At 34.3% G+C, this 15,997-nt stretch overlaps 1 protein-coding gene across 1 annotated transcript in view; it reads right to left on the bottom strand.

Annotated features, from left to right (window-relative positions):
* Positions 1-15,997, bottom strand: part of RYR2 (ryanodine receptor 2) — a 329,037-nt gene that overhangs the window by 10,881 nt on the left and 302,159 nt on the right. The window contains exons 90-101 of the mRNA XM_083349904.1: positions 15,693-15,760; positions 14,679-14,826; positions 13,881-13,967; positions 12,518-12,736; positions 11,266-11,396; positions 9,972-10,014; positions 7,366-7,499; positions 4,777-4,837; positions 4,166-4,312; positions 3,492-3,626; positions 2,919-3,075; positions 1,195-1,259 (exon numbers count right to left, since the gene is read on the bottom strand). Coding sequence (XP_083206030.1) covers positions 1,195-1,259; positions 2,919-3,075; positions 3,492-3,626; positions 4,166-4,312; positions 4,777-4,837; positions 7,366-7,499; positions 9,972-10,014; positions 11,266-11,396; positions 12,518-12,736; positions 13,881-13,967; positions 14,679-14,826; positions 15,693-15,760 — 1,395 coding nt within the window. The remainder of the gene's footprint in view (positions 1-1,194; positions 1,260-2,918; positions 3,076-3,491; positions 3,627-4,165; positions 4,313-4,776; positions 4,838-7,365; positions 7,500-9,971; positions 10,015-11,265; positions 11,397-12,517; positions 12,737-13,880; positions 13,968-14,678; positions 14,827-15,692; positions 15,761-15,997) is intronic.

The following is a 15,997-nucleotide window of genomic DNA, read 5'->3' as shown; positions in this document are numbered from 1 at the left end:
TCCTCGGCCCAGCAATATAGATATATAAAATATATAAGATGGCTTTATTTTAAGTATACTGCACTATATTGCCATGTATAGTGGTACTGCTATCCTGTGAATTTTCTTTCCTGAGTCAGTGCAGCAGCCAGGAAAAATCACATCCCTAATCAGGCGCATGCAGGATTTTTTTAAAAAAAATCAAGATTGCAGCCATGACTATGATCAAAGTTGCCATCTGTATCTTTCTGATTGTCCCCTCCCCTTTGCAATCCCCACATCCGAGCTGCTATAGGCAGAGCTTGGCAGAGGTGCTCTGGAATATAGTTTTCAAGAAGCAGGCATTTAAATAGCAAAGTCTCACTGAGAGAGACTTTCTGGGCAATGACCAATTTAGAGAGCAAAACAAAGAATTTTAAAGTCATTGGGTAGTTGGATGAGTAAAACAAAAGTGAAAGATGTTCTCCCACCTTCTCCAAACTCTTTTTGTTTCTTTCAGACTACGTTTGAGTTTAAAAAATAACCTCCACCACCTCACTCTAGAAAGACCACTGCTTACCTATTGTATTGACAATGACAGTGATGGTGCTTCATAAATAAACACGCATATTTGAATATTATTATTTAATAATAATATTTCCTATTTTTAAATAGAGGGCTATCTTACTGGCTTCAAAGTTTGAAGAAGCAGTACAGGAAGAGTATATACACTTTTGAATTTTGGTGTTGGAGAAGGCTCCTGAGAATATTGTGGACAGCCAAGAAAACAAACCAATAGATCACTGAACAAATCAACCCATGAGTTCTCATTTGAGGCACAAATGTCTAGGCTCAAATTTTCCTAGTTCAGGTACATTATGTCAAGACCTTAACTCTGCGAAAGATGGAAGCAAAAAGAAGAGGATGACCAGCAGCAAGGTAAATGGATTTGGTTATAGTGGCAATGGTGCACCATTGGAAAACCTAAAAGAGCAATTTAAGTACATATTGATATGGAGAAAATCTATCTAGGTGAGTCAATAATGATTTTATAGTGAATGATCAAATCAAATCTACTTCCATGCACAGGAGTGAAGCAGCTCCAACTATTCTGTAGCTTCAGCATCTCAATTCTATTCTTCATTAAAGAAGAAACTATTTTCTGGCCACTGCATGGAGTAGGTGGTATTTTAAAGAAATATTTATGGATCAAAAGGGAATACAGAAAATTATTACCTCCATGTCTTCTTTAACTTGTTCTTGCTGATCTCTTAATTCTCCAAATGCATCAATAATCAAGCCTGCCAATAAGGTTATAATTTAAACTTTTGAGGAACTAGGACAAAAACTGCCAAATCAACAAATTAATGCTAAATATGAAGATTCATGCTTCACCACAAAGTGCCATGTACTTTTGAAAATATTTGGTGGTGATTTTCAAATACTATAGCCAGATAGTATGTGAAAACTATTAGATACAGTATTCATAGCTTTACTGAACTTCCTTGTAGCAACATTTTTGTGATATACCCTGAGTTTTGAAAGCAGTTCTAAACTGTCATGTGTATTGATGTAGTATTATGCATACACAATTTTTCCCGTTTTAAGAGGTCACTTGTCACCTATGATAAATGGGGGAACTTTCTGTAGATCTTGAAAAGGTTGAGTATTAATTGGAATACAGATGAGGAAAAGTGCACTTCTTGACAGATTAGGTGGCAGTTTCATGACACTCAAAGTACAAAACAAAATTCTGTCAATAGTTAAAGAATTGCAACGTTCTATCTACCAGTCTGGCAGTATTCCCCAAAATTGCTCGAATGGCCCAATGAGAATCATCCTTATATTATGATCAAGTCTTCCAAAGCAAACATTTGAGGTCTATGTGTTGCGGGTGGGTGGGAAATGAAGGAATGCCTTTGCTACTTTATTTAGTTAGTTACCTAACTAACTACCTTACCAAACTGCAGAGAGGAAAAAAAAAACCTTGGGGCATCTAATCTGATAAATGAAATCACAAAAATCTCAAGCCTGAAACCTAGTACTAATTTCGAAATAGACATTACCTGTTTTATTTGTTAAAAAAAAGGACACCCCACAGATTTGATGGTCTTGTTTGTCATTTAAATCAAAGTTGTCTTGAAACAATTAATAATTAGAGAAAGAGTGCCTCTGTGCAGGTGTTTATGCTTATGTATATCTGTGTGCATACGGTATGTTTGTGTACTGGTTTTCAATGTCACCTCTTCCTTCCACTCAACAAGACTTTTTACACAGAAAATAAACACTGCAGTTGCTAAAAGATACTCCATATGATAAAAACTATAAGTGGTGTGGTTCAAAATCCAGCTTGAACAATGTAGGAGGTAACAAAATTAAAGGCAATTTCATTTTCAAGTAAACCTTTCCTTTCTAATAATTTACATGCAGAAGGGGAAATTTACATAGCCAGAAGCTAGGCAAAGGAAGAAAAAAATATAGAAAATACATCTGTCTGCTCTTAATCCTTTGCATATGGTTGATATAATATCCACAGGTAGATTAAATACTGAAGCGTTCAGAATCTTTATTATGTTTCCTCCACAAAAGTACCAGTCTTCCTCATTTTAAGAAATTTGACTTAGAATGTATTCCTTCCATATTTCTATTCAGTGCCTGGAAAAAAATCTGCTTCATAAGAGATTGAGTAAAGGACTCCAAAATTGTTTTCCCACCAAGAAAGAAGGAAATAACTACAGAATTCATTCTGCTGCATTAACCTAGATGAATTTGCCTCTAGTCTTTCACCCGAAATTATTGTGTTTCAAGGATTGAAGAATATAAGCAAATATATTAGGTACATATTTTGCCATACATTTCACACAGTGAGAAAAAAATAGATATAGTTTATCAGTTAGGAAAGGGTGATTTTGTTAATTATTAAAAAAACATTTAAACTGATAAAAATAATGGAAGCATACCTTGTATGATAGCTAGTAGAATAACAATTACAAAAAAGAAAAATGTAATATCAAAAATGATTCGATATATTTCATATTCATCGCCTGCAGGATCTTCAATTTCATCACCAATTCCACCACCAGCACGTACTCCCACATACATGTGAAACATATAGCACTATAAGAAATGAAAAAATGCTCATAGTTTAAAAAGTACATTTTGCAGAACCTTCTATTTTTGTAAATATTTACTAGTTTATTTGGAAGGAAGGAGGGAGGGAGGGAGGGAACTCAATTATTGTCGTAGTTCAGTTGGTCTTTTAATTTTTGAATGGAGTCCACTTCTGCCATAGGCGTGGAAAGTAGCAGTTACTGTGGGTGACTCAGTCTCTCTAAGTGGAATATGGCATTATACCTGTTCTTATGATGAAGCATTTGTTGAATTTAGAGAAAATTTATGAAGAGATATTCTGAAAGGTTGCATGGGTTGCTGATGTATCCCTTTGTATTTTGTAAACAGAAACTGTTTCCACTCTTAAAAATTTACCCATTTAGAACCATATTAACAAATCAGAAGAAAAAAGTAAAGTTTACCGTTAGCATGTCATCACATTTCATATCTGGCATATCTCCGTCTTCACTCTTATTGTAGAATTTTCGAAAGAAATTGAAAGCAACTACTGTGTATAGGTAAACTACCACTGCTAGCAATCCCACAGTTAGTACAAGCTAAAGAAGAAGTAATAAATTAATGAATATTTTGGAGTTCCTTGATTGTAAACTTATTTTCTAAAAATCATAAGAAGATCAATGTTTATTTGATTTCCATTTTATATTAAACAATTTACAAATTATGTAAAGAAAAGCAATAATCTTCTGCTACATGGGAGTAATTCCAACTGAATTTGGGTAGCACTTACGTCTTTTACATGAGCAAAATATACAGACAATTGTATTGCAATCGTGCAATTGAAATCATGCCAATTTGGGAGTAATCCTGATTGAAAACAAGTAAATGAAGATCTGAGTATACTTAAATTTTGATTTTCGTTCAAATGCATTGGGAACCTTATGGAAATGAGGCAAAAGTAGAGTTACAAGTAGAATTCAGAGCTTATTACATTTCCTCCAACTTTTTAAATAAACAATTGTTCTCTGATTTCTTTCATGGTTGGCAAAGTTATATAACTGCTCCTCTTTATAAACCTTATTTTAAAGGGTGGCATGTAATTTTTCACTAAGTTAATGACAGAATAAAGAGATATTACCTGTTTTCCATTGTGGGTCACTGACGATAGAATCGTTCGTAACGTTTTAAATCCCATTGCTATGTCAAGGAGGTGTGCAGCAAAGAAAAAGTTGTTGTAATGACCAAGGACTGACATGGTCATATACCAGGCCAGGTACAGAAAAGACTTTAGAAGAAAAGGAACAAAACAGATTTAAGAAAAGAACACAGTGTAAGATAAAAACGTCTTTGTACTGAAGCTGTAATCGTAACTTCCAAACAGACTTTTAAATCAATTTTTGAAATAGTGTACATTTTTAACTTGAAAGAATAAAACAGGTAATAAACTATGCAAAATAGAGATACCGTTACTTCTTCATAATAAAGGTGTGCATAACTTTATTATATTAATTCCGTGCTTCAGTTAAATCTCAAGAGAAAACAATATAAGGGAAATTTTCCCATGAGCTTTACTATTACTGTTTTAAGAGCCAGACATGTCCTTAAGGAATTTGTCTTCTCCTGGAAAAATTTAGAGAATCCATCAATCCAATTGATTTGCCCATAAATTTGGTGAAAATTTTTGAAAAGTGATTTGAACTAGTTCTGTTTTAGTACTTTAATTAATATTAACTTGATATACATACTTACATTATCAGTGAAAACAACACCTAGTTTCCACATCTGATACTTTACATCAATAGAATTCAGCCTGAAAGAGCACATATAAAAGAAGAAATAAGATAAAATTAAATATGGAAAAGATGAATCACTGAACATCAATTACTAGGTACTTTGCTAACTAGGAAGCTTTGAAAAAGTTCCAGAAGCAAGCAGTAGCAAAACACTTCTATATTATGGCCACAAAAATAATATGTACTTGTACTCAAGGTTATTTCAGGCTTTACTTTTTAGGCAGGTTTAGAAAATAAGGAAGGATAGGAAAAGGATGGGTGTTTTTAACAAATGAATCAAAGGAAACAAATCATGTATAAAGTCTTGAAGCAAAAGAAGAACAGAAAAAATTTCAATCTAGGCAAAATTAAGTAACAGATGTAGCAAGAGCCCAGAATTTATTGATTCTTGCCTTCTGGGTGATAGAAAGCATTAATTCATTTTAGACATTTTTCTTACACTAAACAGAGAACACTTCCAGGTTTCCTCTCTTCTTTCCCTCCCTCTTTCACTGAAGCACTAAATCTATATTACAGTATCACAGATATACGTTGGAGTCTAGATTTACTTATGTGACAATGAATGTTCCAACACTGGAAGTTTTTAAGAAGAGATTGGACAACCATTTGTCTGAAATGGTATAGGGCAGTGATGGTGAATCTTTTAGAGACCGAATGCCCCAAAACCACCCCACCCCAACCGCCCGCAGGGCCACTCCAGATTGCCCAGGCAGCACAGCAGTGCCATGGCGGCCACTCCCTGTGTCCACGCCCTGCAGCATCATCTGCACGTGACAGAGTGCAAGGGCGGAGTCTTGTCCCCGCTGCCAGGCTGCCATGTTCTTGGCTGCACTGCTCTGTGCAGGCCGTGCCCAGGGGCGACTCTCCTGCGGGGGGGCTGCTGGTGAGGAGAGGGCCACGGGGGGAGGCAGGGCTGGGGCTCTGAGTGCTGCCTCTGGCACACGTGCCATAGGTTTGTCACCACTGGTATAGGGTTTCCTGCCTGAGCAGGGGGTTGGACTAGAAGTCCTCCAAGGTCCGTTCCAACTCTGTTATTCTGTTATCAGGCATGGTACAACTAATTAATGGAACACGTTAGTCACAATTTATTTTAGTTCCTTCAGTTCAAAAGAACACGATCTTAGTTGATGGATCTAGTCTAAGGATTCATGCTGACAAGCAAATAAATGATAATAGCTATTGTTTTAAGAACTATGAGTTGCCACTTCTCCTCAGAACAAAAGTAGTGAGAGTAGAGTATTATTCCAGTTCTTTTCAGCATTATTAAACTGTGAAAGTCATAAATTGCTCAGGTAATTTGAAAATCTAGGTTCTTAAAACCAAACAATTTCCAGATATATTTTATTGCTTAGCAATGAGTTTTATTAATCAATGTACAATTTATTATGGCATAATCCTTCACAGATGGAATTAAATATAAAAGATATAAGCACTACTAATTATTTGTCACAATGGGTGATCCCTGATTAAATATGCAGTAGGCAGTATGATAAGAAGCCTTTATTTGTATTTACTTTACAGGAAATAGAGCTGAACCCACTAATGGATTCTAGTTCATTTGTTTTAAAGCGTCCTCCTATCAGTTTGTGAATGCTGATATTTGTAATGTCAGATTTATGCTCACGTATTACTTCACACAGGGTTACGCCTGGTTCATAGTGGTAAACTTGATAAATAATGGTATATATCATATTGGAACATACAGAGTAACAGTATTATTATTATTATATTGACAGAATAGGTATTAGACTTGCGATGGAGGCATGACGAGGTGTACATATCTCTGTGGAGAACTGAAATGACAACTGGAAAAGACCAAATAACTGGTGAGTGGACTGGTGGTTTGGAACCTCCTTGTAAAAGGAGAGGACTACATATGCTCTGGACAGCTGCTCTTTGTAAGGAGACTGTAGGACAATCAACTATGGGATGGAGCATTGAGAGATGAAGAGATTAACCATCAAACTCACAGTCGCAGCACAACCTTTTGAAGACACTACATTCAGTATTCTCACTTCTAATGCCTTTTGGAAACTGTTTATTTAACTATCTTAAAGCTGTCAGAGAACTTCAGAAAGGAAAGTTTGAAAAGCTACTGGGTGAATCTATCCTCATTTCTGAGCAAAAGAAAAATTAACTGTAAGTTTAAGAGAATTAAATAATTTGAAATAAGTGGTGAAAAGCTAAATAAGATTTTGAACCAAAGTATTATTACCAATGCAATTATGAAAATATTATTTTCAAAAATCATTATGAAGAAAATAGGATTTTGTGGGGACAACAGGGAGAAAAAGTGGCATAATGTATGTTTGTTACCTTGAACCATTCTATATTTCACAAATTAGTTTCCCACTTCCATTCACCATGAACACAGTATGTTCTGACGTATGCAGAAGCTATACAGACACTTACATTTTGGAATAATTCATGTTCATATGAGAAAGAAGGCTGTAAGTCAGACATTAAAACCAAGAGAAATGATGAAGGTTCAACAACAAATAAGAAATGCTTAAGTAGTCTTTAAAGCAATATTTTAAATACATACACAGCTGATAAAGAACTATCCTTTTTGGGTTTCTTTTTTTCTCGAGCATCACTGAAATCTAGAGCAGCCTTGTCCATTCCTAGCAATTCACTGATCCTGTCTTTGCCATAGAACTCTCCATATTTATCCATAACCTGAAACAATATAGCAACAATTATTTTTCCTTCTGAAATGTTATTTCTTATCTGAACCCATTTTTTTTTCACAACCCTCCTCGTGCAGTGATTAAGGTGCAATATTTTTATATAAAATTCTATGTTTTTAGATACCTCTAACTATGATAATGGGGCAGAGAGGATCAAATTAGAAGGATCTTTGACTTGACAGGGGTGTCAAACTATCGGCCCGCAGGCCAGATGCATCATGCAGAAACCACGCCCACCCCATTGCCGGCAATGGAAAAAAAGTCACAATACATCTCGACACATCACGTGATGTTGCAAGTTTGACACCCCTGGGTTATAGATTCTATACCCCAGTGATTTGAAGAGAACTTGTAAACTGGATTGCAGGCTCTTCGACAATGAGTAGGAAGTCAAATACAAGTAGAGATTTTGTGAAGAGCCAGGAAGCTCTTTATCTGAGATTTGCTGGCTCTGAATTAGTCCTAGCAATAGGAAGGGTGATAAAAGTAAGGAAAAGAAACTAATTTAGGAGAAGGCAATACCCCAACTTTGGATCTGACAAGGAAGAGGAAGAAGAAGGAAGGGGATGGGAAAAGAAGCAGAGAAAGAGAGAAAGAAGAGAAAATAAGAGTGTTTGGAAATAGCAGGGAACTTCCTCCCTTGCCCCCAACTTAATAAGTATTGAGGGGAAGAAGAGCAGACACGAGAGTTTGTGCAAACAACACTAGAAAAAGCATTGTCAGCTAAATCAATATGGTGTGAAGAGCTCGAAGTTCACCTGTGAGGAGAAGCTGAGAAACAATTTGAGGATTTAACCCAGGAAAAGAAAGGTGCAAAGACAAGAGAGAAAAGAGAAAATTAGACTATCAACCAGGAAACCATTAAAGGGAGTGATGGTAGAGAACATTAGAGTGAGCCCATTTTTAAAGGGTACAGAAGGATAGCTAATGTGTTCCTGGATAGTTAATTTAATTACGTAATATATTAATTCCTCTTGTATCAGTAGGTATATTGCCTATATTGTTACTTTTTAATTACTGCATATAAATAAAAATGTAAAGAAAACCTTCATATTTAAATGTGGGGGAGACATATCTTAGGACTTCTTCTGTTAGCAGAAGTGTGCAAGAGGTTTGATAAAATATATTCTACAGGGGCTGGAAAATCTCTGGGAGAGGATTCATCTCATATAGCACTAATGGTACAGCTCACGGGTGTCAAACTCGCTGCATCACGTGATGTGTCACGACATATCACGACTTTTTTTCACATTGCCAGAGTTGGGGTGAGCATGGCCTCCGCATGATGCAACTGGCCTGCAGGCTGGCAGTTTGACACCCCTGTTATAGCTAGTTAAAAAGTATTTTACCTCTTGAAATCACAAACTGATAATTATTCTGAATATGAAAGCACTATCAACTTACTGAGCAAGCCTTGTTCATGTGACTGAACGTATGTTGGTTTGAAAAGAGAATGGAGTCATACATAAAAGAGCCTTGGTGGAGCAGTGGGCTAATGCCTCCTTAAGTAACACCAGCTGCCTGCAATTAGTGCAGGTTCGCATCCCACCAGGCTCAAGGTTGACTCAGCCTTCCATCCTTCCGAGGTAGGTAAAATGAGGACCCAGATTGTTGGGGGCAATTAAGCTGACTTTGTAATAATGCCGCTTGGTGTGTGTGAAAGCCCTAACAAGCAGGCATATACATAGAATGAAGGCTACTGCTAAGCTTGTAAGCCGCCCTGAGTCTTTGGAGAAGGGCGGGATATAAATGGAATTAAAATAAATAAATAAAAATAAATAAAAGTTTTAGTTCCATTTATGCTGACTCATCGAGCCAGCTCAACTTTAACTTAAGACATGTGTATTGTTTTAAAATACATCAATGTACACCCTCTTCTTATTTAGCAACCACAATCCATTCCTTAAATCAGAAGCAAATTAATTGCAGAGAGAGAGAGAGAGAGAGAGAGAGAGAGAGGGAGGGAGAGAGAGAGAGAGAGTGTTCACCAGTTGTTGCACTTCATTTAGATAAAGTTCTCTCTTGCAGCTACACTTGTGTTACTCGTATTTCAGCATGCATTGTTGTCAGGCACATTAAATTTGATTGTAAGTGTGTGCATTGGTTGGAAAATGATTTTTTTTAAATTACCATTTCATTTGCAAACATTTGTTAAATGAGGAAACTGCTAAACTCTGTGAGGCTGGTTAACTCTCACTCAAAAGCACAAACACACAATCAACACCTTAACAGAGACTTAGTAATATTCACTAACTGCAGTGAACATGAACACAGCTTCATGAGCTGTACACTCTGTTGTAAAATTGAGTGAAGAATCCCAATATAGGTGCTCAATATGGATAAGAAATCTGATCACATGAACTCATAATTACAATGAATAATAGTAGAAAATAATGTAGGTCAGAAATTAGAAATTAATGCTATTTAAAAATAAAACTTATAATTCAACAAAAGTCTTTACCTTTCTTTTCACAAACTTGTCCCAATAGTTATTAGGAAAAGACCTATGATTTGAAAGAAATTCTGTTGAAATATAAGTTATCATCAATAAACATACTTTTTCTGAACTCCAAATTTACAGGGATCTTTCTTGAAGGTTCCAAGATTTCTTCCCTTGAAAGGGGACTTATGGAACTTACAATTTCTCACTGGAAAATAATGTTCAGTGGATCACTTAATCACTTAACAAATGTAACTAATTCAATACAAGTTCAATTCTTTTTCTTCCTGAAATTAAAGTTCAAGATTAAACTGAGACTAGTTATTTCCTTTATATTTTTCTTATATTCTATTTCTTAAATACAATTCTAAGTAAATGTACCTTTTGCTAAACATTATCCAGTTATATGGACTGATATTGCATTACTATCAAAGGGATCAAAAATGTTAATAAACTTACGAATTACATTCAAATCTGAAATTTGACATCACATGAAGTTCTCATTTTTTACAATTCTGCATAAATTTCTGCTGTAATGGCTGTAATAAAATCCCACATAGCACAGCATTCAGAATTACAGGTATCTTACTTTGCTATCTGCTTGAATGCGAAATTGTACTGTTTGCTTGGTAAATGTTAAACATTACATTAAGCCATTAAGCTATGTGTAAAGGTAGACAATTTATTTTCAATCTATATCAATTACACATGTATTTATTCATAAATCAGTTTTGTTATATCCAGATCAATGGGGAGATATAAAAAGCTTTGCAAGGAAATTTAAATATAAATATATGTTTAAGATTATACAAATTTCAGGGCAGCTAACAAAAAATGTTAATTTATAAGTGTGCATTCTCAGAATCTAAACACAATGCATTACAGGACTAATTTTGTAATTTTCTGAGCCAAGACTTGAACAACAGAATTAAAAGTTGTGAGAAATCCAGAAAGTAATTATTGTTGTTTATAAAATATTTTAAAGGATGAAATCTAATTTATTATTACCATGCATTCCGTTTTTTGAATCTACGTAAAATCTACCTAGTGTGTATTTTTCCTGCCACAATTATATTAAGTGCATACTTAAATGCATTCATATAATAAGTGTATTTCTTATGCTTGTTATTTTCAACATAGAATTTCATACTGAAATATACCTCGGAGAGCTATAGCTGCCTCTACTTTTGCAATTTGTGTGCCCCAGATGTATCCAATCGCTGTTTATTCCTGATGAAATTAAAAGTAAATTATATAAACCATGGAGTATCAGAAAAGATAAAAGACTCGGGGAAAATAAAGATAAAAGACTCACTGTGTATTAATGACAAGTCTGTCCCACTGTCCCTTAATATCATCTTCTGAAGGCTGTTCTGTAATATATAGCCCATCAAATTCCAATTTCCTCGCAACTTCTTTTTCTCGCTTAAATATTACCAATGGAACCTGGAAATAGAAGTACAAAAAGTTGTTTAACTTCTCAGAGCAATTGTTAACAATACCTGGATGCTGAGAAAAATGCCAAGAACTGATAACAGCAACAGCACTTAGATTTATATACCACTTCATAATATTTTACAGCCCTCTAAGCAATTTACAGAGTCAGCATATTGCCCCCAACAATCTGGGTCCTCATTTTACAGACCTCGGAAAGATGGAAGGCTGAGTCAACCTTGAACCAGTGAGATTGGAAGTAGCCTGTATAATACTACATTATAACCACTGCACCACCACGGCTCTTGATAAAACTTACAGATTTTTCTAAAGTAAGATGCCATTGCCCCTGAACCTTGGAACACCCCCCTCACAAGAGGTGAGTCAAGCTCTGACTCTCTCCTGACTTGCTTAGAGCCCACAGAGGAACACACAGCCATGGGGTTGGTTAGCATCCTGCAGACCCTTCCTCTGTTTTTCTAACTTTGACTTTTAATTACTCATTTTAATTGCCTCTTAATATAATATTTATATACAGCGTTTATATTTTACTTGCATTTTACTTAGTCATTTGTGAGGGAAATGAATGATTTATGTATTTGATATATCAATCAATCCAATCAATAAAATAGTATATACAAGGCCTTTCTCCCAAAAAGATGATATAATCAGTAAAGGGAGATGGCAAGAGTGAGGGAATTGAAGAATTTTAACTGATTCTCCTTTCCCACTGGAATCTCCTATTCCATTTTACATACCACTTTAGAATGTCCTTTCCAGAAAATGTTTTGGAAGCCATAATGAGCTACAGCAGAAAGGGACAATTAGCAGAAATCATTACTTCTTCCTGCCATTAACAGGTATACAACAGATGTACAAAATTATCCATGCATTTCTTTAGTATGTTATTTTCAACAAGAAGAATTACAGAATTCAGAATACAAAGTTTTGATTTGTTTGTATTCATATTGTCGACTTATAAATTTCATTGTTACTTGTTCTGACAGCAACCCAGTAAGATAAAATACACACTCATACACATAAAAGAGTTATCAGAGAGAGGAAGACGAACATAAAAAAGTCTAAGGGAATTAAAAGTTCAATAAGCAGATGGGACATTCTTGTTCTCTTACTTTCAGACAGTAATACCCAATGATGCAAAAAAAGGAAATGACAGTGTGTAAAATCGCTAAAATGCGAAGTGTAGGTTCCATGTAGCCACTGCTTTCTTCAAGGACATAGTGTACTGTGATGATTCTATGAGAAGGGCTTTCTAGGCCATTTAGCTTCATTTTCTCAGCAGTATTAACTACTTGTACTTCCTTTTCTTCTGTCACTGAAGATGTAGACACCTGTTAAAGAACAATTTGACAGAAATATCACATTTCTACAAGCTACACACAAAAGAAAAGGAATAATGGGTGGAAACAGGACTATTACAGAGACAGATCACTGACATTTAACAGAGGAAGCCTTGAGCTACGATCACTTGAGGTTTTTAAGAAGAGGCTGGACAGCCACTTGTCTGAAATATATAGGGACTCCTGCTTGAGCAGGGGGCTGGACTAGAAGACCTCCAAGGTCCCTTCCAGCTCTATTCTGATTCTACCAGATCTCATTACCTCAATTGATTTCTCTGCTGGCATTTCTTATTTTCTTTAGTTATATGCTATTCAAATTTTACAGATAATCCTCAACTTACAACCATTCCTTTAGTGACCATTCAAAGTTACAACAGCACTGAATAAAGTGACTTCTGACCATTTTTCACATTTACGACCCATAGCCACATGATCAAAATTCAGACACTTGGCAACTGGCATGCATTTATGACAGTTCCAGTGTCCTGGGTTCATGTGATCATCTTTTATGATCTTCTGACAAGCAAAGTCAATGGGGAGCCAGATTCACTTTACAACTATGTTATCAACTTAACAACTACATGATTCACTTAACAACAGAGGCAAGAAAGATCATAAAATGGGGAAAAACTCACTTAACAATTGCTTTGCTTAGCAACATAAATTTTGGGCTTAAATTGTGGTTGTAAGTCAAGGACTACCTGTATATACAAATTCTATCTTTAAACAGTATTCACAGTTTTATAAAGCTTAAGTATTTTTAATATTTGTTTAGCTTCCATCAGCTCCCCCCTCAATCATTGCATATGTCTACTTTTACCTCATAAAGTTATGGTATAGATTGCACTGGTAATATTGTAAAACATTGTTGACTTATAATCTTGCAATGCAGAGAAATGATACAGAATAAATTCAATCACCTTTAATGAGCCTTTGTGCAGTAAATACATATACCAAAAGTTGTCTGCATAAGCAAGCCCTAAATTCAGGATGTAATGTCAGAATTTTAACACTACAACATAGCCTAAGAGAGTAAAATAACTAATTATGAGTAAAGACCATGAGTTAAAAATCACTTAATTTTTTATGTTAATTTCACATGCAATTGATAAAGTTTAAAGCATGAAGGAGTTACCTTGTAGAACAAAAGAATGAAATTAATGGCAAATGCAACAAATAAAGCCAGCATCCTCATATTGTAAAAATTCCGAGCAAAATAATTCTGAAAAAAGGAATAATTTTGAGTCAATTTTAGGTAATAATTAAAATACTGAATTAGAAATCAGGAAACTGAGTTCTAGTCTACTCTTAGACACAGAGGTTGGCTACATTATTTTGGGCTAGTCTCTATCTCAGCCAAATCCATCTCACAGGGACGTTATTATGAAGAAAATAGTTGATATCTTTATTAATTGTATAAAACAAAGACATGATATAAATCTAACAAATAAATATGCTTAATAGCTAGTTACATTTAGTATCTTTATCTTCTCTATAGAACTTGTAAAATGCTATTCTAAATAATTACATAAGAAGTTTTCCACTTCTAATTATTCACATAATTTATGAAAATTAAAATTACTTATCCAAATCGTGTATTTAATGTTTAAGGATTGTATCTGTACAATGTATATTAAACAGTGCCAAACTATATTCAGTGTAAATATGAAAGTAGAAACAAATAATATTTTTACATCTACTGTACATATTTCATATAGATGTTTGGTAATCTGCAATGGAGGAGAAAATACCCAGAAATGGTTTCACATTCACTTCCCAAAGAATTTTTTGTGAAAATAAAACAATGTCTAGCTTTGGAAAAGACATAGACATAAAAATGAATTAAGCTGCAAAGATCAATATTTAAAGAATTATGTATACAAAATGTTGTACTATAAGGTATTCTTGTCTATTTTAACATTTAAACCCTTACAAGAACTTTCTGTTGATACGCAATAATTTTTTTCCAGAAGGCAGATTCTTGCATTTCTAGTTCACCATGCCTATGTTTGTGATGCTGCCTTGGTTTCTGCTTTTCCTTATCTTCTTTTGTTTTATCTTCTTTTTCTCCATCTTCGCCCCTGTAGACACATATTTTCCAAAACTATAATATCAGTCACATTTCTCAATTAAAAATTAATATCTCAGTGAGGAAAGAATCAACTGCACCATGGGAAAGACAGGTCTTATTTTTAAGGACATGGATATGATAATAGTTGAAAAAAAGCCTATGGAAAATGTACGATATATAAGTAACTCAGTAAATCTATTAACAATAACCATTTTATAATAAAGTTAAAATGGAAAAAGTATTGTGTTAAAAAGTAAAAATATATTACAAAACAAGAAAGGTGTAATTATAGGTTACAAAGTCCTACATGGTGTTCTGCTTGATTCTTCAAATACAATAAACATAAAGTAAATATATACAAACAGATAAACTGTTAATTTTCTCCATCTTCGCCCCTGTAGACACATATTTTCCAAAACTATAATATCAGTCACATTTCTCAATTAAAAATTAATATCTCAGTGAGGAAAGAATCAACTGCACCATGGGAAAGACAGGTCTTATTTTTAAGGACATGGATATGATAATAGTTGAAAAAAAGCCTATGGAAAATGTACGATATATAAGTAACTCAGTAAATCTATTAACAATAACCATTTTATAATAAAGTTAAAATGGAAAAAGTATTGTGTTAAAAAGTAAAAATATATTACAAAACAAGAAAGGTGTAATTATAGGTTACAAAGTCCTACATGGTGTTCTGCTTGATTCTTCAAATACAATAAACATAAAGTAAATATATACAAACAGATAAACTGTTAATTTATACTGCAGTATAAAATTTGGAATGAATTTTCATGAACGTTCTTGGATGTTTTTTCCCAATAAGGTCACAATCTTGATGAAACTATTAATTCCAAAAGGAATGGGACATACTCTGCTTTTTCATGTTTGAATTTAGTATCTTCTCTTTCATCTTTTCCATCTTCATTCATCTTCTGGTCCTTGAATAAATAAAAATAAACAAGAAAAAAAAACGACAATGGTCCATTTTCAAATTATATGGCATAAAACAACAAAAGGGCATAAAATACACATAAATTCTATGGCTCCTGTAGAAAACAAGGAAACACATTTTCACTTGAAAATGATTCCCTCATTTTAAAATTGAAGCTAATTTTTTTTTGGGGGGGGGGGGAAATAACCTAAATATTGTAACCCATCTTTAAACAAGAAAAACT

This window comes from Vipera ursinii (assembly GCF_947247035.1).
Source record: "Vipera ursinii genome assembly, chromosome: 1".
Lineage (NCBI taxonomy): Eukaryota > Metazoa > Chordata > Lepidosauria > Squamata > Viperidae > Vipera > Vipera ursinii.
This window is presented reverse-complemented; position numbering and strand designations above follow the sequence as displayed.